We start from the raw sequence: 26170 nt of genomic DNA, 5'->3' as shown, positions 1-26170 counted from the left end.
AGAAGAAACAGAATATGAAGTTTATGCCTTTGGTGACCTTAGACAGAGCTATTACCAGAAAATCAAATCAATAGTCAATTACAATTGTGATAGCACCAGAAAGAAGAAACATCAGATGCTATTTACTTAATGAAACTTTTTAATGTTCCAATAATTCTTGATGCCTTAAGAACTGTTTTATTTTTTAGGAAGCACAAACAACCCATTCACACTAAAGAGTGACAGAAAGAGGGAGAGGAAAGAAGAAAGAACAAGAGAAATGGAGAGATCTGCCTCCACCTTCACAGGAGCCTTTTCAGATACTTGTGTAGAGTGACATGAAATCTCCCCCTTTTCTACAGCTGTAGACAAAACATCTGCCCCTCCAATTGTCCCAAGTGTCATCCCGGAGGAGGGGGTGGCCCATGTATACAGTGCTTCAGAGTGCCTGTCCTCACCCCTACACCTCCAGCAGGGCTGTGGGTCACTAGCCAAAATAAAGCACATCCACACTCAACGCTGTGGGCCTGCCATCCTCTTCTTTAGAAAAAAGGTGACAGGGAAAACAATACTTCACTTCCCAGGGGACTCCCAGGATCATTTCCAATTAAGAGATTAGTGGGCTTTACACTTCCCGTCCTAGACCAAGAACACGGGTTGGCCAGTCTCCTCCAGTGGCTTTGACACCTGGACTGTCTCCTGACCCTCACTGGGGCCAGGAGGCTCTGCTGCCATTCCTTCAGAGCTCAAGGTTTTCCTCAAGACAAGCTGGGTTTAAATTAAATCTCTGTGCTCCCGAGATCTCAGAATTACTAAACCCTCATCAAGACCCATCACCCTTGTGTGTGAAATGGAGCTGACAACAGGTACCTCCTAGGGTTATCTGAGGACTAACTTGAGATAATGTGTTTCTTAATCTTGAAGCATTGGGGCTTTTCCTGCTATCTTTCTTTTTTATTTCTAGTGTAATTTCTGAAAGCATACCATATATGATTTTTTTTATTCAAATTTTGATAAGATGAGCTCAGAATATAGTCTACCTTGGTGGTTGGAAAGAATGTGTATTCTGCTACTGTTACATGCAGTGGCCTACCGCTGTCAGAGTATTCAGTTGATTCATGGTGGTGTCGATTTCAACTATGTTCCTACTGATTTTCTGCCTGCTTGATCTATTTCTGATAGAAGTGTGTTGAAGCCTCCACTACAATGGTGAATGTATCTCCATCTCCCTGCAGGTAGTTTTGGCTTTGCCTCATATTTTAACACTCTGCTGGGTACACACACGTTAAGAACAGTCATGTCTTCCTGGACAACTGACCTCGGTATCACAAAGTAATGCCCCTCTTTATTTCTGATCAATTTTCCCTGAAATCTGCTCTATCTGAAATTAATAAGACTTCTATACTTTCTTTTGATTAGCATTAGGAGAGTCTACCTCTATCATCTTACTTTTTATCTACATATGTCTTTGTATTTGAAGTGGGTTTCTTGTAGACAAAATATAGTGGGGTCTTGTTTTTTTTTTTTTTTAATCTATACTAACAATCTCTTAATTGGTGTCTTGAGACCATTAATATATAAATGATTATTGGTATATTTGGATTAATATCTACCATGTGTCTTGCTGATTTTTCTTCATTTTCTTGTTTTTTTGGTCCCATTTTTGTCTTCCACTCTTTTTTGCCTTTGTGGGTTTTAATTGAGCATTTTGTATTATTGTATTTTCTCACCTTTCTTAGCATAGCAATTCTACTTCTCTTTTTACTTTTTCAGTGGCTTAGCATTTGCAATATACATTTACAATTAACTCAAGATACTTGGATCAAGACTGTACCACTTCCTGAGTAATGTTCGTATACCTCACAGTGATAAAATATTCGCAGCATTTCCCTCACATTTTGTATATAACTGTGTCATTCATGTCACTTAGACTTAACCTACATGCATCAAATACATTGTTGCTAACATTTGGAACACAATATTTTCTGTTAGAGCAATTAAAAATAAGATAAAATAATTTTTTTATCTTCACTTGGTCTTTTTTTGATGCTCCTCCTTTTCTATGTAATTCCAAGTTTCTGACCTATATTATTTTCCTTCTCTCTGAAGAACTTCTTTCAACATTTCTTGGCAACCAATTGCCTCAATTTTCATGTGTCTGAGAAATTACTTATCCTTCTTTATGAGGGATAGCTTCACAGGCTACAGAACTCATTTGGGTGAGGTTTTTTTTCTCTTGAGGCCTTAAATACTTCATTGTAGTTAACTCTCTTCTTGACAGGTTTCTCAGGAGAAATCAGATGTATTTGTTATCTTTGATCCTCTGAAGTAAGAATTTATTTTTCATTCTGGCTTCCTTCAAGATTTTTTTATCTTTAATTTTTTTCAGTTTGAATACGATGTGAATAACTGTAAATCTTTGTTCTTTATTCTGTAGGATATGCTCTGAGCTTTCTGGATTTGCAGTTCGATATTATTTTCAGAGAAGTTCCCAGTCATTATTGTTTTAAACATTTCTTTTGCCCCTTCCTTCCTTCTTTTTCCGTTTGTTGTTACCATTATTTGTGAGTTATGCCTTTTGGATTTTCTGTTGTTGTTGTTGCTGTTTTCCTGGTCTCTTTCTTCTTCGTTTTTCAGTTTTGAAGGTTTCTATTGACAAATCCTCAAACTCAAAGAGGCTTTCCTCTCTATGTCCAGTAGGGTCCATCCAAGAAATTCTTCATTTTTATTTTAGTTTTTGATCTCTAACATTTCTCTCTACTTCCATTAGCCATTTATTCTCATATATTGTCTGCTTTTTCCATTCAACCCTTTAACATCTTAGTTATAGTTTTAAATTCACAGTCTGATTATTCCAGCATCCTTGTCATATCTGTCTGGTTCTAATGCTTCTTAGGTCTCTTTAAACTGTGTCCCCTGCCTTTCAGTGTGCCTTGTCACTTTTTGTTGAAAGCTAAACATGATCTACTGGATAAAAGAACATGTGGTAAATAAGCCTTCAGTAATGTAGCCGTAGGTGTGGGGGGAGGGGAGCATTCCAGGGTCCTAAGATTAGGTCCTAGGCTTCCAGGAAGTCTGTGCCTCTGTGAACCTCACACATGCTTCTTGGTTTTTCCTTTTCCACCCTCTTAGGTTTATAGGATTGTGAGAGGAGACCACAGTTGAGGAGACCAGGTTGGTTAAACTTTGATAAGACCCTAGCATGTTAGATTCTGGAAAGATAGTTTATTCTCTTGAGGGCGGCCCTTTTTAAGAAGAGCAGAATGCACTGGCGTATTTCAAAATGGTTACTTGTCTCCATCCCATGTTAGGGAACCTGATGGGATGTTTTTTCTCTGACTTTCACTGTAAGAACCATAGAGCTCCTGGAGGTAAGTCTTACAAAGCATGTGGGGCTTCCCCACGACTGGGTCCCCTTGAAATCATTCTCTTTCAGAATTGCCCACATTGATCCTCTAGCAATTTGTCAATTGCAGTTTAGTTTTTCCTACCCAGAACTTGTTCCCACGGAGGTGGGTTTCTTCTGTAACTTGTGGTTCTCTGTATCTGCCTGTCTCTCTCTCTAGTTTGGGGGCAGACATTTTCCTATAACCTCACTCCTAGGCAGGATCTAAGAAGAGTTGTTGATTTTTCAATTGGTTCAACTCTTTTATTTGTTATTATGAGGCAGTGATCACTCTAAGATCCTTATATGCTAGATCAGAAATCAGAAGTCCTTGGAAAGTTTTTTTAAATGATGCCAGCTGGGGCCCACACAGGTTCTGATTTAATTGACCTGGCCTTGGGGGGGTGGGACCCAAGGGTTTCTAGTGTGCAGCCAGGGTGGAGAATCACTGATGTGTGTAATATACATTTTATTGCTGAAGAAGGAGAGGACAAACACAAATTTATTTGCCTCTAGTCACTCTAGTTGGCCTTCTCTGGCTGGCTCCAGTTCTTTGGGTCCCTATAAAAGAAATGTCCATATGGCGGAGGTGGTTGCGCTTCCGGCTCTGCCCTTCGCAATGCTCTGTGTGCTTATGTCAGGAATGGGGGAAGTGGACAGCTTTCGATTTTGCTACTAAAGTAAAAAGTTGCCTTCCTGATGCTCACTCGACATTTCTATGGTTTTGAGAACAGTGACGGTTTGCCTCGATCCTCCTAGTCATTACATAACTCCATAGTTCCCTCCAGGTGTATGACAAAAAATGTACAAATGTACCTTACCAACTTCTTAAAAATAAGCATAGTGATTTATTTCTCCCAATGTATATGCCTGTGCCTTTTTCTCACGCCTATATAGTCTCTCCATTTAGCACAATCTCTGTGGCATTTTACTTGGAGAATATTATAAGATCTCTGGTAAGTTTAAATGTTTTTTTTCTATGACTTCACCTATCTTTCCACAATCTTTATTTTAAAAAGTGAAAGAAAGGAAGGAAGGAAGAGGGGGTGGGGGGCAAACAGGATGTAGCAGGTACTCCCTAAAGTATGTAAGCAATGTCACATTTTTATATTTTTAAAGATTTTAAACAAACTTAACTGAAGTATATTTAACCTACTATACAATTCACCCATTTAGAATATATCGCCAATGTATTAATAGCATATGCACAGGGTTGTATATCACAAACACAATATAAAATAGAACATTTTTGTTGCCTACTCCTTAAAAATAAAAAAATACCTACTGGCATTTGCTCCCTATTTCTTCCCACTATTCTCCCCAGCTCTATGCAACCACTAAACTACTTTAGGCCTATAGGTTTGCCCATGCTAGACATTTCACATAATTGGAATCACACGATATATGACCTTTTGTGACTGGCTTCTCTCATTTACAGAATGCTTTACTTAACAATGTTTCTGTAAGTTGTAACAGTATTTCATTCCTTTTTATTGTTGAAGAGTATCTCACAGGTGTGGATATACCACTCCATCTAGGATTCATCAGTTCATGGACATTTGAACTTCCCACTTTCTTGACTATCATGAATAATGATGGTGTGAACACTCATCTACAAGTTTTGTACAGAGGCACGTTTTCATCTTCCTTGTATATATATCTAAGAGTAGAATTGCTCAATTACACCATATCTAGAATTCCAGAGCAACTGTACAATTTAACCTTCCCACCAGCAATGTGTAAGAGTTATGATGTTTTTACAACCTCACCACAACTTGTCATTTTCTGTCTTCTTTGTAATGCCCATTCTATGAATATGATGTGAAACTTGATTGTACTTTTAGTTTGCATTTCCCTAATGGATAATCATGGTGAGCATCTTTATTCATGACTGTCGACTGTTTGTACATCTTCTTTAGTGAACTGTTTATGTGGGCAAGGGGTGGCATGGTGTGATTTAAATTTTAAGAGACTCCCTCTGTCTTCTCTGTGAGTAGACTGCAGAGGGGAAGAGTAAAAACAAGGGCATAAATTAGATTATCACCTAACTGTTCATGCAACTGATTTGGTGGCTTCTGTTGGGTGAGAGCAGCAAAGTGGATTGCAGGTCAGACAGTGGATGTGTTTTGATGGGTGAGCCCACAAGATTTGCTGACAGAGGGAGGGCTGGTGGGAGACAAAGGGTGGGGGGACCCAGGACAGCGGCAAACATTCTGAGCTGGGCAACTGAAGGAACAAGGCTGCCATTAACAAAGACAGAAGCGTTCTGGGAGGTTTAGGGGAAAGACTGGGAGTTTCATTTTGGCGTGCTAGATGTGATCATGTAATCTCACATGAGATATTATGTGAGGTTAGCGTGTACATCAGGAAACCAGGGAGAGGCTGGCTGGGGATAAATCTGTTGATCAGCTAATGATGATGTTAAAAGCTTTGTTCTGAGAAATGAGTATTTAGACAGTGAAGGCAGGGAGAAAAGAAAAAGAAGGAACAGGCAGAGAAAGGCAAGTAATTACTTCTGTCCCTTCTGCTTACATTCTTCTGGCCAGAGCTTAATTACACAACCCTACCTAGCTGCAAAGGAGGTTGGGATGAAATTTCTACTTGGGTGACCCTGGGACTTGGCTAAAACTCAAGGATTCTAACCCTTTCCTTTGTCTTGGCCAAAGGAAAGCCCCTCTCTCCAGGCTCTGAGCTCCACTCTCTGGCTCCCTCTATATATGATATACACATTTTTATATTCCTCAAACAGGTCAGGTGTGAACATGCTCCAAGGCCTTTAAATTACTCTTCTCTCTGCTTATTCCCTCAAATATTCCTGAAGCTTTCTTACTCTCTTGCTTCCTGTAATTTTTGCTTGATTATTTCCTTCTTGATGAGGCCCAACTGATTACCATATTTACATTCATCCACATTAGCTGACTACCCAATAGCTGACTACCCAACCCCCTTACTCTGCTTAACTCTCTCCCTGGATATTATCCCCACCTAGTGTACTGTGTCTTTATTGGTACATCTCTACACTATCTCCATTACCCCTGCTAGGCCAGGCCTCTTAAGGAGACGGACTGTGACCTGGGTTGTGGGTGGTGTCTCTAGTATTTAAACACTAGGGTTAGGAAAACACTGCTCTCCAGACGCCTTGCAGACGCCCTACTTCCTGAACCACTGAGCTGCTGAGACTTTGACATAGGAGAAATATAGACCTTCTGCTCTAAGTGAGTCACCACCACTGGGTCGCTGTTAAAACAACAAACAAAATGACACCCAATTGCTTCAATTTTGCAAAACATATACTAAAAAGAAATCCTAAAATACAAAAGTCTCCTACCTAATAATACTCAGAATTTTCAGGAGAAAAAAAAAGGTGAGATTCTGTGTGTATGGTGCTCACACAGAATTCCCCTCTTCTGTGGATAGCAAATCACTTCAAGATTCTTGTGTTAGATTTTATCAGCCAACATTGGTGAATAACATCGTGATGTTATGTTATGTAAAAATAAATATATTCATCTAATCCTGTTAATGGTTTCCTAGAGCCTCAAAAGTTCAGTTTCCCCGTTTTTTTTTTTTTTTTTCCTTTTCCCCCTCCCCTTGTTAATATCATCTCTTCTTAAACATACAGGCCATAGGCAATTTGGAAATCATGCAAATGAAAAATACTGGGAGATGAGAAGGTGCACCATTTTTTTTAATGTTTTTGTTGTTGTTGTTATTGATGTTGTTTTGTGGTTTTGTTTGTTTCTGTTTCTGTTTCCTGTGATGGGAAAGAAGAGAAGAGGAAGATCAGAAACATTTGCTGCAAGACCATTGTGTGCCAGGTGCTTGGTTTGGTCAGTTTGGGTTGCGGTAACAACAGGAGTTTGGATTTTCAGCCTTCCAAACTGACTACCTGGAATCCACTTCGCTGCTGCTCTCCCAACAGAAGCCACCAAATCAGTATCATGAACCGTTTGGTGATCTCCTAATTCATGCCCTTGTTTTCTCTCTTGCCCTCTTCAGTCTACTCACAGAGAAGACAGAGTCTCTTAAAATTCAAATCACACCATGCCACCCCTTGCCCACAGTCAATTAAGGGTTTCTTATCTCTCCTGATAAAAACCTAAATCCTTTCTTTTGCCTTGGGACCCTCCTCACTGGTTTCCTGTTTCCCTTTTCTCCCTGCAATCAAGCAAATGATTTGATGGCTTCTGTTGGGTGAGAGCAGCCAAGTGGATTCTAGTAGTCAGTTTGGATTCTAATAGTCAGTTTGGAAAGCTGTAAGTCCAAGTTCAAGGAGGATTTTCTTTGTGGACAGCTACCTCTTTGCTATGTGCACATGTGGCAGGGAGAAGGAAAAGAGCCCTCTTTCCTCTTAATAAAAGGTCATTAGTACAGGTGCCCACTCCCAGGACTACGCCTAACCTTTCCAAAGGCCCCATCTCCAAATAACATCCCATGGGGTGAGGGCCTCAATCTGTAAATTTCGAGAGGATACAGTTGGCTCCATTGCAGTGATTAAGAGCAGCAACAACTAAAATTGGGTGTCTAGAATTAGTAGGCACTGTTCTAACAGACAATCCTGAAAGAAAATTTCCATATTGAAAGAAAGAAGGAAAGCTGAATTTCCCAGGATCTCCTCTGGAGAGAGGTTCTGCTGCCCTTTACCCAAAATGTCTTGAAGCCCCATAGTCTCCTAAAGTGGTGATGGGTGGAGAGTTGGCCTTAAAGTTCGTTCCAAGACTTACCTGTCTCCCAGGCTCTAGCTCCAGCGGAGACTCACCAAACCTCTAATTTTAAAGATACTACTCAATTCCAGGAAATTCAAGAAGCATCCACTATGCACTTAGAACACACCAGGTACCAGGCAAGGGACTGGACTATGACCTCTGCCCACCCCGGCCAGTTGTGGAAATGGGTATAAATACCAGTCACTACTGAACGCAGAACATGAGGAAGAGCTTTTGCCTCAAACGAAAAGCACAATGGCATCCAAAGAAAGAAATGTCATCTGCAAACTGAAATGTTCGAGGGAGGTGGGCTGGTGGAAAGAACCTGAGACCAGGAGCCTGGTGACAGGACTTCCTGGAGGTTCCACAGCCCCGGGGGGGTGGGGAGGGGGTGGGAGTAAAGGATCTAAGAGTCGCTGCTCTTATGGGCAGATGCCTCCATGAAATCATGTGGGTGATCACCAGAAAACACCCAAATATCCTTCCCTTCCTCCTGCCATGAGGCCTCGAGGCCCACCTTCCAAATAATTTTTCTTGGGGTCTAAAAACTCTTCATTGGGCTGGGGTCATGGCTCAGCAGTAGAGCGCTCACCTAGCATGTGCGAGGCCCTGGGTTCAATCCTTAGCACCACATATAAACAGATAAAATAAAGGTATTGTGTCCAACTACAACTAAAAAATATATTTTAAAAAACTCTTCTTTCATTAAAATACCAGGTTAATATGCCAGAGACTCCTAGGTATAGGGTGTCAACTCATCCAATACAATGGATTTTATTATGCCAAACACAAAGGATGAGAAAATGACATCACCTTCAATATACATCTTAAACACATTTCTAACTAGGTGGTCATCACACAATGATGTAATTATAGAAACCTTTATCTTCCCACTCTAAATGTTTATTAGAACCTCTTTTGTTCTGGAAGTCGCACCAGATAATGGGGGTTAGATATGATAATGGATAAGACAATATCACTGCCATATGGAACTCATGTTCTTATCCTGGTGAGGGACAGATGTATTTTTAAGAACACATGAACATGTAAATTTAATATTTTTAGGTAGTGATTAGAGGTCTAATGTCATCAAAAAAATAAATAAAGTTGCTGGGAACAACTTTGAATAAGGAAGTCTTAGAAAATAGGAGCTAGCAGGCAGAGCCTGGCAGTCTAAAGTTACAGGCAGAGGGAACCCCCAAACCAATGCTCCCCCCCCCAGGCCATGCTCCCAACACTCAGAGGAAGCAGAGATAAGATCACCTAAGATAAGGTGAAGCCTTCAAGAGAAGCAGCTGACAGGTGAGGAGCACAGAGCTGTAGACTTTTTTACCAATTGGCAGGTGAACAGTTCGGGTTTTCTTCTAACCACAATAGGAAGCTGTTGGAGGGTTTTAAGCAGGAAAGGGACCTGATCTGATTTTCAGTGTCAGTCAAATGACACAGAACATATAAGGGTGACTGGTGGTCACATCAAGAGGGGGAGGTGAAATTTCAAAACCTGGAAATCCCCTGCCTGTTTATGATGATGTTAGCTATGGCGCTCAAACTTATCATCTAGGGACAAAGGTCAGAAAGTGAAGTTCTTGAGGATTAGGTAAGGAGCACTCAATATCTAGCAGTTGCACAGAGAAGGAGCTGGCAGAGAATGCTGTGTTGACCAGCCAAGGGGAAGGAAAGACAAGAGAGTGCAGGGTTAAGGCTGCTGTAGAAGTTCCCAGGGAAATGGAATAGCTGATGACTAAGCTGCAGCTGGGAGGTTCACGAAGGCAGGGGTGTGACCCAGTGGATGGCACTGTGAACGTCATTGGTAATGGGACCCCTTGGACCTCAGTGCAGAGGAACGCATGAAAGCCCTTGGACTTCTGAACCGTGACTGCTCCCACTTGCCCCATCTCACTCTTTGGCATCGATAAAGACCACACCCTGGACTCACGGACCTGAGTTAGCATCCTGCCTCTCTACTTACTGCTCCGGCATCTTAAAGAGCTTTTCTGAGCAGTCGTTGTGTCTTCTATAGAACGAAAATAATCTCAGAGCACAATCAGGGACACCACTGGACATCACATCTAAAAGAGTTTCATACTAGAAAAGAGAAGGCGTTCAGCAAGTGGCAGATCTAATACTTTTGCCATCATCATCTCACCCATGTTGCTTGTCCAGTATGTTCTGGGTGTCACTGATACCTCCACTTGGCAAGCCCAGGCACAGAATCAATCACCCGGCCTAACATGAGCTACATGCTCAAAAAAAGGGGGGGAGGGGAGGGGGGAGGGAGGGACTGTGGTAATGACAACTGAATGGGAAATATTTGCAGAGAGTTGATAGAAAAATCTTAGAGAGTAGAAGCAGAGGATAAAATTACTAATTCCTTCCTTCTCTCCCCATGAAAACACCCAGGGCCCACGTTGTTCCAGAATTACTGGAGGCCTGAAAATTGGCTCCTTTTCACGTGTTGCTCCTTTAAAGAGCAACATGTCCTTCCTTAAAACATTCTGGAATTGCTTATTTAGTAGTCTCTAAAGTAGAAATGTCACTCAAAGAAAATCAAATTTAATAAGACAAATCAAAATTGTATTGAGCACTGTTCACACATGGGCATTTTGACTGACATATCCAAGTACTCACTATGTATCAGACAACCAATACTTAACTTTGAAATCTAGAGCAGTCTTGCTGTTCATAGATCCCTCATTTTAAAAAAGCCCTTCAGTTTATTTCTTCCAGTATGTCTTAACTCTATTCAGTACAACCATTTATCCAGCACTGGACACCCTCTTTTCATATTACATTCCCATTCCAAGTTCCATCTTAACTTAGCCACCATGATGATAAGTGCAAAAAACTCCAGATTGAGTGTCAGAAAACCTATTTAAAAACAGTGACAACTCCCCGGTTATGTCCTAGAGTACTTCGAAGTTATTTCTAACCTTAATGTCCTCATCAGCAAAATAAGGATTTCAATGACAACCTGACAAAATTATTTTGGAAATGAAATGAGATAATATATAGGTATGAATAAATTATAAGGCACCATAAAAATGTAAAGTAGTATTATTTTTCATGTGCAAAGATGTCCTCTTCTTTGTACATGAATAATAATAAACAGTAATTATTCAATGGCTACTCATTGAGCATTATGGCGGGACAAACATTTGGCTAAGCAGTGAAGATACAAATTCCAAAACAGATAATCATTAGCTTTAAGGGGCTTCAATCCCAGTGGGGAAATCAAAACTACAGGATGGAGAGAAGCATGTATTGAGCACCTGGAGTGGAGCAGGGAAGTGAGGGTGGATGGGGAACTTCCTGAGTGGCCGATGGCAGAGGAAGTGCTCCATTACAGATGCAGCAGCAAGAAAATAAATCTGGGTCACTCCTCTCTGGGGTCGTCCACACGCTCCACAGTCTGATCTGGGTGTTGAGTGTTGGGGGGTTGTCCTGTGCACCAAAAAGTATTTGGCAGAACCCCTGGCCTCCACCTACAAATACCAGTATGGTCATTCTCTCCCAGAGCTGTGACACCAAAGACTTCTTCAGACACAGACAAATGCCCCTTGAGGAGCAAAATTGCCCCTATTTGAGACCTACTCTCTTAAGGTCATGGAAAATCAGTGCAAGTGCTTATAGGAATGGAATTCATACAACTAGTGTGTAGACTTACAAATATTAATGCATGAAGGAGCTTCCTGGAACTCTTTTGGCATATTCCTTTGGGGTCTCATCCAAAAAAGCCCTGGGCCGCTAATTAAGTTTTTAAAGTACCTAAGTAAGAAAGAACAATCACAGTAACTTCCGTTTATACCTTGCTCTGTGCGGATTATATGATCTCAGGCAAGTGGCTCAAACTCTCTGAGCCTCAGGGTTCTTCCATGGGGATAATAAGTTCTGGTTATTATCATGTAGGTCATTGAGAGAATTAAATGAGATAATCATTGTAAAACATGTGGCCTGAGAGGTCTTGGCATTCCCTCCTTTGTTGCAAATGACAAGAGGAAACTTAGCAGGATGCTCTCCCAGTCCCTGCCAATAAGCTTTGCCCACTATCAGGGACCAGGGAAGTCTGAACATACACTGCCTTTGTTACCAAAGTGCAGAATGTGTGTGCTGGAAACTGACACACTGCTGTCCAACTCATCCCTCACAAGCAACGGTGTAGCTAAAAGGCTCTGAGAGTTGTGATTGCCAATTACATAACTAGTAAGTGGCTCCTTGAACTTGAAAGACTCAGTACTCAGGGCTGGCCAGCCTCCCTCCCTGGCCACCTCTGTTATACAGAGGCTTGGTTGGGTTGTGGTTTTGGGGAAAATGTTTTCTGTATTCTGTGTCCTGTAACTTCCTATAGACGTAGATGACCAGATCTGGAAATGTCTTCTGAAAATAACAGGAAGGATCTCCAATTTTCTTCTTCATCCTGAAATGAAACACAAGTGGTTTGACATGCTTGCCCCCAGATCTTCTCCAGCACTTCACAACAGAGGACCCAGGAGACACTCTGCTCTTTTATTTCTACAGCCTAATGGAGAAGGACTTGGGAAAGTGACAGAGCCAGGCTCATCTCCTAACTCCTTAGTGACTGTGCAACCTTTGGCTGCTTGATCTTTCTGAACCTCATTTTTTTCATTCATCAAATGGAAAGGATACAATTCCACAATCCCTTATGTACAATCCCCAAATCTGAAAGAGCCCTGACCTGCAAGGTTTTGTGTATGCGTATGAGTTTGCAGCTAATGTTTTTGGCAAAAAAAAAAAAAAAAGCCAATTTAACCAAGACCTTCATAACTCTTCATTCACTTTGTCCAGCTGTCCCATCTCCTGTGTTAGTCACACAAGAAGTCACGAGTTTCTGTTCAGTGGGGTGCAACAAAAACTAAAAGGAAGATGAAAGACCACAGTGATCTCCCTTCTCCAAATACAGCAGAGGAATTGCATTTCTTTTATCAAAATAAACTTCCTTCTTTCCATACACATATAAATTTAGAATTGGATTTTTTTTTTTTTTTTTGAGAATCAGGTGTTTCACGATACATTGCTCTTTTTTAAACTATAATTTAGGAATATATAACCATGCATCACAGATCTGAAATAAACTAGTTTCTCACCACAACTACCTTGTAAACACTGCAAGCTTTCTTCTCTCCAAAATGACCCTAATATCACATGGAAACAGAAACATAGATTTATGGAAACCGTAAGCAAAAGGAAAAGTAAGTAATTCGGTGGTTTGGTAAAAGCAGGGAATTCAGTGCCCTTCGCCCCGCCGCTTTGCTCGTCTTCCTCTTGCTCTGTCTCTGGTCCTCAGCCCCCTCCACGTGAGCTCTGAGCAGGTTTGAATAAGGCACCCGAAGCTTATTCACATCTTTGGAGCTCGCCCCTGTGCTGACCCTCTTTTCCCCGTCTGTTGCTCTCGACAGACACTTGTCTGAGGGCTCAACGCCCTCCACAGAAGCCTTCCTGGGTGCGGGTTCGGTTGGACCATCACACTGCTTCAAGGCGGGTGTACTCGCTGCCCGACCACCCACACTTCTGGAAGAGCCTGGTCAGCTCCATCGGGAACTGCTTGCTCTCCAGCAGCACCGTCGAGTGCTGTGCGACCCTCCCCTCAGAGTTGCTCTCATTTCACATAAGTTTTACAAGAATAAAAACAAAACTTACCATTTTTTTTTTCCTCGTTAATGTGTTCTCCCATATTCCGGATGAACTTTAACAGATCACCCACAGTGTCCCTGTAGAAATCCCCATTTTTTTCGTAGAACTTATTCATGCCTTTCATAACATCTTTGTCAATCTAAAAAATGAAACGTTACGCCAAAATGCAGTGGCCACACAGATAAATTCTGATGGCATCTTAATACCATAAGGCAAAATTAAAATTGAATATAGGGTGCCTATTACTAATTGCTAACAAGTAAATGTTGTACACCAAAATGTTAAATATAGTTCTGTTTGGATGGGAGATTATAGATAACTTTAAATTTGTGCCTCTATTTTCCAAGTGAATTGTTTTCATAAGAGAGGAAATACATTAAAACGTGGTTTAAAAAATCTTTGGTCTGCTATCATATATCATAAATTAAAATTTTTAAAAAATGAAAAAAAGAAATCTTTGTCTACTACACTAGGACATCTGCTCATTAAAGTATGCACATTTTTATTTTGTAGCTGCCCTTCCAAATTCATGCTCGATTACATTTCCTCCTTAAAGAGGCTTGCTCAGATGGAGAGCAGAGGTGGGTGGTGGCATGGGTCAGGCTGAGAACCACATACAGTAGATAGTCAGGAAAACTTGGGCGCTAGACCTGTGCTGTTGAAAACAACCATGTGACCGCACAAATGAGCAAGTCACTGAAATCAACAAGAAAAACAATCTAATATGAGGATCAAGTACATAAAGTATTCAAAAAGCTTAACACCAAAAATTAATAAAAACCCAATTAATAAATAGGCCAAAGAATTAAACAGACACTTTTCAAATGGAGATATACAAATGGTCAACAAATGTACGAAAGATTTTCAACATCTTTAGCAATCAGGGAAACGCAAATCAAAACTACGTTGAAATTCCATCTGACTCCAGTCAGTATAGCAGAAATCAAGAATCCAAACAACAACAGATACTAATAGGGTATTATGTAAAAATGTGGATGTGTAACCGATGTGATTCTGCAATCTGTATTTGGGGTAAAATTGGGAGTTCATAATCCACTTGAATCTAATATATGTAATACGAGATGTCAAGAGCTTTGTAATATTTTGAACAACCAATAAAAAAAAAAAGGAAAAAAAATTAAAAAACAACAACAACAACAACAAATGCTGTGAGGACGTTAGGGGGGAGGGGAGAACACTTATATACAATTTTGCTGGTATTATAAATTACCACAACCACAATGGAAATCAGTGTGGAATTTCCTCAAAAGACTAGAAATGGAACCAGGCTAGGTACCTGTCAACAGATGAACAGATAAAGAAAATGTGGCATATATACCCCATGGAGTTTTACTCAGCCATAAAAAAAAAATGAATTTATGTCATTTGTGAGAAAATAGATGAAACTGGAGAATATTATGTTAAGTGAAATAAGCTGACTCAGAAGGTCAAGTGTTGTATGTTTTCTCTTATATGAATGCAAGAGGGGGAAAAGGAGAGGATAATCTCATGAAAACAGGAAGGATACCAGTAGAGGAAGGGGACCAAAGGGAGGAACAAGGGGAGGGAAAGAGGAAGTACTCAGGAATGAAACTGAACACATCATGTTATGTGCATGTAGGAATATGTAACCATGGGTTCCACTATTATGTATAACTGCAATGTGCCAATAAATAAATAAATAAATGGGAATGACAAGGTAAGACTTGAACTCAATCAAAATTCAATATAAGTCAATAAAATTTAGGGGAAGAACCAATGCATTGGGGAACAAAAGAACAGGTGTTTCTTCCCAGCTTTGCCACTCTCTGGCTGCCCCAACCAGGTACTTTAGGAACTATCTCTGGATTATAGGAGTTGGAGTTGACGGCATCATAGCTCATGGACTGCAGTGGCTTAAGCACACGTCCTCAGCAGCCATTTTTCCCACCTTCAAATCCTGCTACACCTCATAATGGTTCACCCTTTGAAAGATTATTTGTCTATGCCTCAGCTTACCTATCTGCAAAGCATAGATGATTACCACAGAGGCTCTTCTAAGGATTAAATGTGGGGACTCCAAGTCCTGAGAACTATGGCCGCCATATAACAGTCAAGAGCTACATAATCTCGACTGTCCCTGTCATTGACTCTAGATTCAAATGTCTCCATTTCTACAGGGTTGAGCTGGAGTTTTATAGATGTTCATTTAGCAAAGAGTCATGGCCGACCTACTTCATTCCAGTGAGACAGCAGACATTGTGGAACTCAAAGACTAGCAAAGAAGGCAGATGCTAAGCTAGCCATTACGAGTGCAAGAGGTAGTCCAGAGACAAGCAAGGGCAGAAGAGCAAAAAGAGAAACAGAAACAAAGAGCTACAGGGGAAACAGAGGCCAGGGGTGGGGAAGCTGCTGGTTTCAGTTGAAGGCCTTGGAGTACCAATCTCTCACAGTCCTTGACACGTGTCTGAGGGACACCCAGGCCACGTCGCACAGCATTCTTTCTGCAAGTGTCCGGCACCACAAGGACTGTGCCTATTCTGCTTCGTCTGCCCAGCCTTGGTCTGCCTTGGCCTATTTGATAGATGTTGTTAATTCATCCCAATGAAAGTTCTGATGGCAAAGGCAAGATTGAGATGGTGATGAATTCTGTGGGGTTCCTCTATACTTAGTTCAAGCCAGGCAGATTTTCTTGAAAAGGGGGAGTTTTAGAGATCATCCTTTCTCCCGAATGTGTTTTGTGGGGGCAGCATGTAGGTCTCTATGTGGATGCTCACAGCTGTTCACAAGCAGAGGAGGCAGCCATCTTCCTGGGTGGAAGTGCCCCATAGTTTAGTGTCTGCTCTATTCAGGCAGCCACCCTTGTCACTATGGTAATAGGCCCTTGGCCAGGCTTCAGGGAAAGGTTCCCGGGCTGGGTCAAGGCCATCCTAAGAATAACCAGAACAGGAGTCTGTCACAGCTGGTCTCTTGGGCGAGCAGAGACCTCTTAACCAGTGGTTAAGAGGGACTTGGATGGAGAGGGAGAGAGGGAATATCACCCTTTCACTTCCTGGTTGGTATTAAAAAAAAAAAAAAAAAACTCACATAAAATAGCACATGGATTCATCCCAGAATAATGCCTACACCAACAGAAATTGTTCATACCTTAGATGTCCACCAGTCAAAACTTCTGGGAGGTTCCGATGACCCAGGTGTTAGTCGTGTGAGGATCTCACTCTCCATTTTTCTAAGTTTGATGTCATTTTCATTTCCCACATCCCGAAGTGCCCTATAGCGTCTGAGAAGGACAAAATTATCATGGTCATTCCATTTTCCCCACTATTTACAAGAAGAGAAAACTGATAGATTTTGGATTTTAATAAAAGTAGTAAAACTTTTAAAATTCTGCATGATGGGAGAGGCAGCTGTCTCTTTCTCCCCGCTATTCTTCAGAAGAGAAACCCAGAATCCAGGAGGTTAAACTGCCCCTCCGAGGTCACATAACCAGTATATACCAAGCAGAGAGAACAAGCCCTGACCCTTGCCCGGACCGCCCCTCCTTCTCCATTCTGAGGCCTGAGATCCACACTTGAGTTTTACTTACTTCTCCCAACTCCAAAAGAAAGGATGATCCAGAAGGTCACCCAGATGGTCCTTCACAGGTTCCAAAGGACAGAACAGGTGATCAATGAGGTCCTTAATTTCCTCATCTGGAGAAAGTTCAATCACCTCTGCATTGCCTTGAGCCTTTAGCTTCTCAAAAGGAGTCTCTCCCTTCTTTACCACATAGAGGACCAGCCGTCCAAGGGCCTTCATAAAACCAGAAATCAAGCCAAAGGGGCTTATGAATTACTTCTGGATTTGGGTAACTTTGGATAGTGTGTGCTAGAAGAAATCTCTAGGAGCCTGCAGGCTCATTCGGGAGAGAAGACACAGATTCATGTATAGAATTCTTCAAAGTACTGTATGGTCCACACAGTTTAAAAGGTAATCCCAGGGTACAGGGGTTTTTTTTGGGGGGGAAGGGGGGTGACATGCAGAAAGAGAGATTGGAGGTGGATGTCAAATGCACTGATGGAACATACAGAAATCAGAGAAGGGAGAATGTTTCTAAACAAGGTGAATACCAGGGGACTGGCTGAAAACTGGGGCAGCAGATGATAGAGATGATAGAGACTGTCCAGGTGGGAAACAGCAGTGTAACCTAGGAGTCAGACCACGGCAGGAAGGAGAGGCAGAGAAGGAGGCCAGCACAGGACCCTCTGCACTAGCCATCAGCCAGGGGAGGAGCCGACATCTACAGCTGCCAAACCAAGAGGCCAGACACGGGTGATGAGCTCCTGCCCAGTGGTCACTCTCCTGGAAAGAAATGCCCCCATAGAAGCCAGATCCGCCAGGGACTTTGGTCTGCAGGGCCAGGCTCTGTGTCCTTTCAGGAGAAACAGCTATGTCAGGGAATTAAATGTGGGGCCAAGTTTTGTCTCTTTCCCAGTTGAGGATCAACCCCACCCCTCCCTGGAGTTTTCGTGGGGCCTCAGTAGCTGACTTTCTTCGGAGCTGAGGGCATGTGTTTGAGCAGAGTGGGGAAAAGAAGTCTCATTCATCTTATCCTTAGGCAGAAGATATGTCCTGAAGGAATTTTGGTGATATCTGGAAATACCTCCTGGAATTACTTAGAAAAGAGGAATGACATGTTCCGTTTAGTTACTTATTTAGCTAGTGGAGGGAGAAAGCGATAATAAGAGACCTGAAAGGGACCAGGTGACAGGCAGTGCCTCACTGGCTCCGCCATGACGCCTCTCCTCTGCACTGCAAGAGCTCTGATATGAGAGGATGCCCAAGAAGGGGCCAGTGTCCACAGAGGAGTGAGGACAGTGAGTGACACAGAGTGGTGGGGGTCGGAGGAGCCTTGAAAGTTCTTTCCTTCCTGGTTAAAAAGGAAACCCCCTCTCATCGGCCATTTGCACTAAGGCAATGAACAAGCAAGGAAGCCGAAGAAAAAGAAAACACCAGATTGTAGAAATTACCTCTAGGTCTCTCCTGATTTCCTGTGGGTCTCCAGTCCACTTGATGCTCTGATCAAAATCTGCCAAGCGAACAGCCTTCTTGGAATCTACGGGAGAGTGCAGAGAAGGGCATGGAAAATATCCATTCTCCACGATGCAGCAGTCAATTGATATAAATAAACATGCAACATGATGTATAATCCATCATCTCTGAAGAAGGTAAATAATAATGCTACTTACTCCTCAAAAACTGTCCTGTGCAGTTAACATTTGATTTATTAGGTATCTGCTGGGGGCAGGACATAATTTTATTTTTTCCAGGCCAGAGAGTAGGAAAAGATGAAGATAAATTTAATCAGCTCCCCATTTGTGCAGTTCCTGAGGCAAACAGCACAGATTTGCAAAGCAGCTGCTGGAGGGAGTTAAGGGGACATCCCATGACTAATGAGCAGCAGGCAGCAAGACTCTACATGCAAGACCATCTTGGCACAGCCATCCATAAAGTAAGCCCATCATCCACTGCCCACCGCGACAAGTCAGGCAGTTTCCCAGGGTCAGGGATGTGCTTATCATAAGTCCCTGCTTCCTCGTCCCCTTCAGGTTCTTTTTCCCTAGAAGAAAGCCACTGAGCCCTCAGACAGAGGGATGAATAGATGGGAGGGGTCAGGAACACTATGAAAGGATGGTAGTGATTTATCCTCCCAGGATATGGCCCCTGCTTCTGGCTTGAAGGAGTCTGAGAAGGAAGGCTGGGTAACCCCAAGCAGGGTGAAGGCCGGTGCAACGGTGTGCTTCTAGAACCCCTTAGATTCCAAACTAAGCCGTGGGAATCCAGAGCCTAAAAAAATGAATCCATTGAATTATTCAATGTGTTTGCTAAGAGGCAAAATGATGGGGAGAGGAGTACCCCATGCAAGAGTTTAAGATTAGAGACTCCGAACAAGGAGCCAGATATTCAATGGAATAAATATACAAATGAATATAAAGATATCATTGCAATTGTGGAAATACTAGCACAAAGCACAGGATGCTCTGTGATAACTGTCTAAAATGTCCAGGTGGATTGTGGCTGGTTAGCTTAATTTAGTGGAACACTACGCCAAGACAGTCTTGGATTTAGAGCATTGTTGTTGGTTTCTTTGTCAGTCATGGGAAAGCTCTATGATTGGGGAGGTGGGGATCGGTCTTCTTTAAGGAAGAAACACTTAGACTAAAAAGCAAAGTAGAATTCCAGATACGAATTCCCAAGGCTGAGAGGAACCTGGAGAATTCCAATCTGATGGAAAGAAGGGTCCAGAGAGCAGGGTTGAAGTCGGGAAGTGGCCTGCAAGAGGGTGTGCATGGAAATCCAGGGATGGTTTTCAGTAACTGGAACCAATAATTTCCCTTCATTTTTGAAGCCACTTGGAGTTGTGTTTTCTGCCCTTGAATCCAAAGGTGCCTAACTGGAACACTTCGCTGTTCTCCTAACACTCGGCCTTAACCTTTTACTATTAGATTCAACAGATGATATTAAAATGCTATAATTTTTTTTTCAAACACTTAGGCTTAGTTTCTGCAATTAAATCATAAACAGTTTGTGGGCAGTTAGGTTCTGCCCTCCACCCAGCTACTGAGGAGCCTACATGCCGTTTCTCTAATATCAGGTTATTCCATTTTAGAGTTTTAAGAGTCCTTTGTTCTTTTTGGTAACAACTCTCTAACTGACATGTCTTTTTGCAGATACTTTTTTTCTCTCAGGCTATATAGCTTGCTTTTCATCTATTGAAGTGCCTTTTACAGAGCAGAAATGTTTATATTTTAATCAAGTCAATTAATTCTTATTGCTTATCCATCTTTTTCCCTCCATAGATCAGGTCTTTGATATTTCATCTAAAAAGTCATCCACAAACCCAAGGGTGTCTAGATTTTTCTCCTACGTTATCTTCTAGGAGTTTTATAGTTTATAATTGGTGTCAAGAGGTGGGACTCTCAGGAGCTGAGTACATCATGAGGGATCTGCTTTCACAAATGCCATTATCCAGAGCGGGCTTGTTGTAAAAGAAGTTTGGCTTCCTCTTTCTCTCTTGTCCTTCCTGCCCTTCAGCCTTCCTCGGTGGACAGCACAGCAAGAAGTTCCCTTGCCAGATGCCAATGAACTTCCTAGAACTGAATCTCTATTCTTTATAAATTTCCCAGTCTGTGCCACTCTGTCATAGCAGCACACACACACACACAAATGACTGAGATAGGGACTCACCTATTAAGATGTTTCTTGGCTGCAGATCCTGATGAGTGTATTCATGCAACGAGTGCAGCTCATAAACAGCCTTAAATACAGATAATAGGACATTTCGAGCAAACTCATCTTCCTCGTTCTCCACAGCTTCCCCTCTGTGCACATCCAAGTGCTCTTCCAGAGTCTGTTCACAGAGGGCCACGCACACATATAAACAGCCCTTGTTGCTCTCGCTCCCATAGAGTGTCACCAAGTTACTGTTCTCTCGGCAGCTCTGCAGACAGGAGACTTCCTTTTCTGCACGTGCACTGTCTTCGGGGAATAGCTTCACAGCCACCTCTTTCTCCTCATAGAAACCCAGGTAGATGCCCCCTTCAGAAGTCTCAGCAACTTTATATTCTTCATCCATAAATATCTTGAGTTTGCCAATCATAGGGCGGTACATTCTGTGCAGTTGTTTCAGGGCTGACCCCCAACGTGAACTCTGGGGCTCCCAGTCTTCAGGGGGAGGCTGGAAACAGTCTCTAGCTCCATAGGAGAGAAGGAGCTTCACCAGGGAGTGGTCGTAATTCAGTTTTGCTGTCCTCACGAGAGGCCCACAATCCATGCTGGCCCCCTTGTGGCACAGCAGCTCGACCATCCGTGTCTGTCTGAGTTCCACAGCAGCCAGCAGGGCTGTTTTACCCTCGCTGTCGGTGTCATCGATCTCTATGCACTTTTGTTCCAGAAGCATCTGTACCAAACCAACATGCTTCTTTTCCACTGCTAGGATCAGGGGCGTCTTGCCTCTTTCTCCTCTCACATTGACATCAGCCCCGTGATCCAGCAGAAGGCGGGTAATATCCTCCACACTGCCATCAGGAGAGCGTGACAGAAGAGCGTGGATCAAGGCATTCCTGCCCATATTGTCCCTCGCGTTGACGTCCGCCCCCATCTCATCGAGGAGAATCCTCAGGACATCGGTGTGGCCATTTTCAGCAGCGTCCATGAGAGCCGTGGCCCCTCCTTTCCTAAGCCGTTTTTGGTCCTCCTTAGAGTTTCGATGCAGATTCACCTTCGCTCCACTCTCATAAAGAAACCTCAGAGCTTCGATCTTACCCCGCCCAGCAGCTTCCATGAGAGCTGTGAAGCCATTAGAGTCACACTCATTGACATCAGCCCCTTTGGAAAGGAAAAGCTGCAGCAGCTCCACGTGTCCCATGATCCCAGCGATGATGAAGGGAGTGGCCCCGTTCCTCTTCCTCTGGTGAGGGTCAGCACCGTGGCGGAGCAGAAGTTCCACAATGTCCTTCCTGCCACATTGGACTGCATTATGCAAAGGTGTCCAACCACCTACTTCTTCCTGGAAGTTGACATCAGCCCCTCTGTGCAGCAGTTGCTGGATTTCATCCACATCTTCCTTGTGAATAGCCTCAATCAACTTACGATTCTCTTCCACTGCAGCTGTCCCACGGCTGCAGGACATGGGTTCCTCCTGGGTGGCCTTGTGATCATCGGTCTTCATGATGAGGTGTGTAACAGGCCACTGGCTGCAACTTGTTGCGTTTTCTTTCAGAAAATGATGGTTTTTCTCCTTGGGACTTGGTCAGAGCTTGGAGTGTACGTTGGGATTACCTGGCTACAGCCAGCAGTATCAAGAGGAACAATATTGTCAGCCTTCTGACATCCCACCTGGACACTCTGTCATTTCAGAACAGGAAAACACGTTTGAGTCACATCCATTAGTTTTACTAGCAACTTGTTGTGAATACATCTACTTACTCTTTACAGAACCTCTACCTTTCAGAATATTGTGAATATATTTAAATTAAACATAAGAACATTATTACTCTATAGTTTCCCTACCCAGAAAGAGTCATGAATAATATTTTACTGTATTTTCTCTATGGGCTTTTAAAAGACAATAGTCAAAATCATGTTGTGTAAGTAACTTTGTATCCTGGTTCCTTCCATTTAATGTCATACTATGCAAAATTTCCTGTTATCACAAAATCTTTCTAAAGCTATTTAGTGGTGTGTAATAGGCCATTCCACAGTTGTTTCATTTCTCCATGACTGAGTGTTTTCTTAATGTTTTAAGCAAGATTTTTAAAATAATTTTGAGTGAATGTTGCAGCAAAGTCAGCTCATTTTACCTTGTTACCTTTTGATAGATCTTATGATAGATTTCAAAGAATTGCATGACTGGTCAAAAGTTTTAATTGCGTTTAGCATTCTCAATCTACATCAACAAATCTCTTTCAACATTATATTGCGTTGACTAAAAAAAATCATTTCTTAAAAAAAAACAAAAAACTCATTTAATAGGAAAAGTGCACTTCATCGCTTGGGTCCTTTTGCATTTCTTCTATCACCAGCCAGGCCCGTCCCTGCCTTTGTTGAGTTGGTGCAAGTCCACTTTGAATGCCTACTCAAAGTAGGAAAGGAAAGAATTTAATTCTGACCTCAGTGAACTCTGAATTTGAAGACCTGGTGGTATAACTTTTGAAGGTAACTTCCTGATTGTGTAATCTGAGATAGTTGAGTCCCAATTTCCTCAAATGGAGACAACAATAAACAAGGTCATGTGTGTAAAGGGCATTAAGATACAGCATGTAGCAAATATCAGGCATTCGATGAATTGTAGAGCTAATCACATCTCTTTATGGAAAAAAAAATGTAATGAATCATATATATTCTCTCCACCCATGTGCATATAAATAAATACTACACAAATAGGGAGGCAGGGTGTGTCAGGGCAAGTCGGTTTAATCCAACTGTGCTCAGGTGGACACGTAAGATCTCATTCAGTTAACAATCAGCCCCCCTTTTGAAAATTTCAATAATGGCACCAGCGAATCATTCACCAAGCCAACCTCTTCAGGTCTAATCAGTTGTGCAACTTAAACATGATCGATCACCCAGCAATGAAATCTTTGAAGGAAAGTTTGCAGCACACAGTTCTGGTTACAACCCGATATGAGGCGGGCTGGTGTAAATAAAGGAGCAGAGAAGGAAAGAAAAAGGAAAAAAAAAAAAAAAAAAACCCGCGCAAACACTCAAGTACAGGAAGTCAAGTCCTGCTTCAGTTTCGTTTTCTCCTGTGCCCAGGGAAGCCCTAGAAACAGAGGACTTGAGTAAACTGTGTGGGTTGTCACAGCTTGCAGGAAGGCAAGGGCTCGGTCCCCCGGGGCTCCTGGAGAGGGGGCCAGTAGACTGTGTCCACTCCTTCCACTCCCCCGGACCCTCTCCTCTCCAGTCCCAAAGCGCAAAGGAGTTTTCAAAGAACGACTTCGCAGGCCCCCCAGCTCGCCTCCCTCTGCCCATTTTACCTTCCACGCTCAGGATCCTCGCGGTCCTTCATTCAGCAGCAACCGGTCCTAGAAGGCTGGTCCCCTGCGGGAAAACATTTCCTCTTGTCACTCAGCCAGCAGGGCGGGGCCAAGAAAGGAGTGAGAAGCGAGGTGGCGGAGGGCGAGCTGGCCAGCCGGGCGTTTCTCCGACAGCTGCAGACTGAGTGGACGCCCAGAATCCCCAGAACCAGGCCGCGCACCTTTCAGCCTCTCCACCTGTTGGGTTGCAGCAACCAGCTCATCCATCACTTTTGTATCTTTGTTGTTGTTATATGGAGGTTTATACGTTTTTTTTTAATTAGTTTATTTATTCTGTTTAGGTATATATGACAGCAGAATGCACTTTGGTTCGTTGTACACAACTGCAGCACAACTTTTCATTTCTCTGGTTGTACACCGTGTAGCATCCGCCGTGTGTGCAGTCATACGTATCTAGGGTAATGATGTCCATCTCATTATGCCATCTTTCCTGCCCCCATGCCCTCTCTCACTTTTGTATCTTTTCCATCTTATTGCAACCACTTTTGTACCTTTTCCATGTTATTGCAAATCCCTTTGGGGAAAAGAAGAGAAAATAAACACCTTGTTCACTTACTTACTGTTTGTCACTCAACAGCTCTGCTGCCAGTCATTATTGTAAAGGCTTGGGGTACAGTGCTTTGCCCAGAAACCAGGCAGTTCTTCATGGGGCTTGCATCTTTGTAGAAAAAATATCATAAATAATTGAAAGAAAAAACCCCAACATTTATTTCAGGTTATGAAATGTACAGTCCCTATTCCTGGTGGGCATTATGGCTGCTACCATCAGTGCCCCCAAACTTCTTTCTGCTGGGCACTCGCATGTCTCTGTATATGCTGCTTTGCTATCTGAACAATAAGAAGAAGAACAATGATGAAGAGGAAGACACTAATAACAGCAAGCATTGCATAGCTCTCTCGTGTGTTCCAGGATATTACCTTTAGAGATATTAACTTATGAAAGATAACACAGTTGATACAGTTGATTATTTTTGTCCCATTTTACTAATGAGGACACTGAGGCGTAAAGTGGCTGGGTCACTGGCTGTGTTGTAGGGATCTGGGCTACATCACGGAACAACCCAGAGAAAGGTACCCACCCTCATTCCCACTAGAATCAGACAATGAGAAAAATAAGTAAACCATGTGGTATATTTTATGACGAAAACACTACAGGGAATAATAAACTAGAATCAAGAGGCTCGGGGCTGGGGATGTGGCTCAAGTGGTAGCGCGCTCGCCTGGCATGTGTGCCGCCCGGGTTCGATCCTCAGCGCCACGTACAAACAAAGATGTTGTATCCACCGAAAACTAAAAAATAAATATTAAAATTCTCTCTCTCTCTCTCTCAAAAAAAAAAAATGCTCAAAGTGGCAGAGTAGGGAACATAATTTTACTTAGAGTTGAGGAGGTCTTCATTCAGAAGGTGACAGCTAGCACAGATTTGAGGAAAATGCAGAAGCACACTATGTACATTTATGCAGCAAAAGCTCAGTAATCAAAGGGATCAGTGAGTGCAAAGGCCCTGTGGAAGGAGCAGGCCTGGTGTAATCAAGGAACAGCACAGAGGCCACTGAGGCTGGAAGAGAGTAAGTGAAGGAAGGTGAGAGGTGGAGGATCAGGTCACGTAGGGCCTTGGGGACCAAGGCAAGGACTTGGGCTTCAACACTGAGCAAGATGACAGCCACTGGAGTGTTGACATAATCTAAATTAAATTTTCAGAGGGTTGTTTTTGTGCTGTACTGAGAACTGGGAATTGGAAGTAAAGTTAAATATTGAGATGAAGAGGAAGACACTAATAACAGCAAGCATTACATAGTTAGGAGGTGTTAAAAACCAAATTCAGACTCCATTACGTGAGTCCTACATAGTGAACTACATCCTAACTGTGAACTCTCTGAACCCCTAACTTAGAA

The 26170-nt window shown here is 42.5% G+C and overlaps 1 protein-coding gene and 1 pseudogene across 1 annotated transcript; both read right to left on the bottom strand.

Moving 5' to 3' along the window:
• Positions 1 to 10718: 10718 nt before the first annotated feature.
• On the bottom strand, positions 10719 to 24264 carry Rnasel (ribonuclease L). The gene is made up of 7 exons (XM_077105094.1): positions 24216 to 24264; positions 20926 to 22584; positions 18708 to 18793; positions 17285 to 17490; positions 16846 to 16978; positions 13722 to 13858; positions 10719 to 12484 (listed from the first exon to the last, which is right to left on the bottom strand). Exons 2-7 carry the CDS (start codon positions 22406 to 22408, stop codon positions 12298 to 12300), a joined length of 2232 nt encoding a protein of 743 aa, XP_076961209.1. The 5' UTR covers positions 22409 to 22584; positions 24216 to 24264; the 3' UTR covers positions 10719 to 12297.
• LOC143379083 (signal recognition particle 14 kDa protein pseudogene) lies at positions 13251 to 13656 on the bottom strand (annotated as a pseudogene).
• Positions 24265 to 26170: the final 1906 nt, after the last annotated feature.

Source organism: Callospermophilus lateralis, chromosome 13, assembly GCF_048772815.1.
Source record: "Callospermophilus lateralis isolate mCalLat2 chromosome 13, mCalLat2.hap1, whole genome shotgun sequence".
NCBI lineage: Eukaryota > Metazoa > Chordata > Mammalia > Rodentia > Sciuridae > Callospermophilus > Callospermophilus lateralis.
The sequence above is the reverse complement of the archived record's forward strand: the minus strand, read 5'-3'. Positions and strand labels throughout refer to the sequence as shown.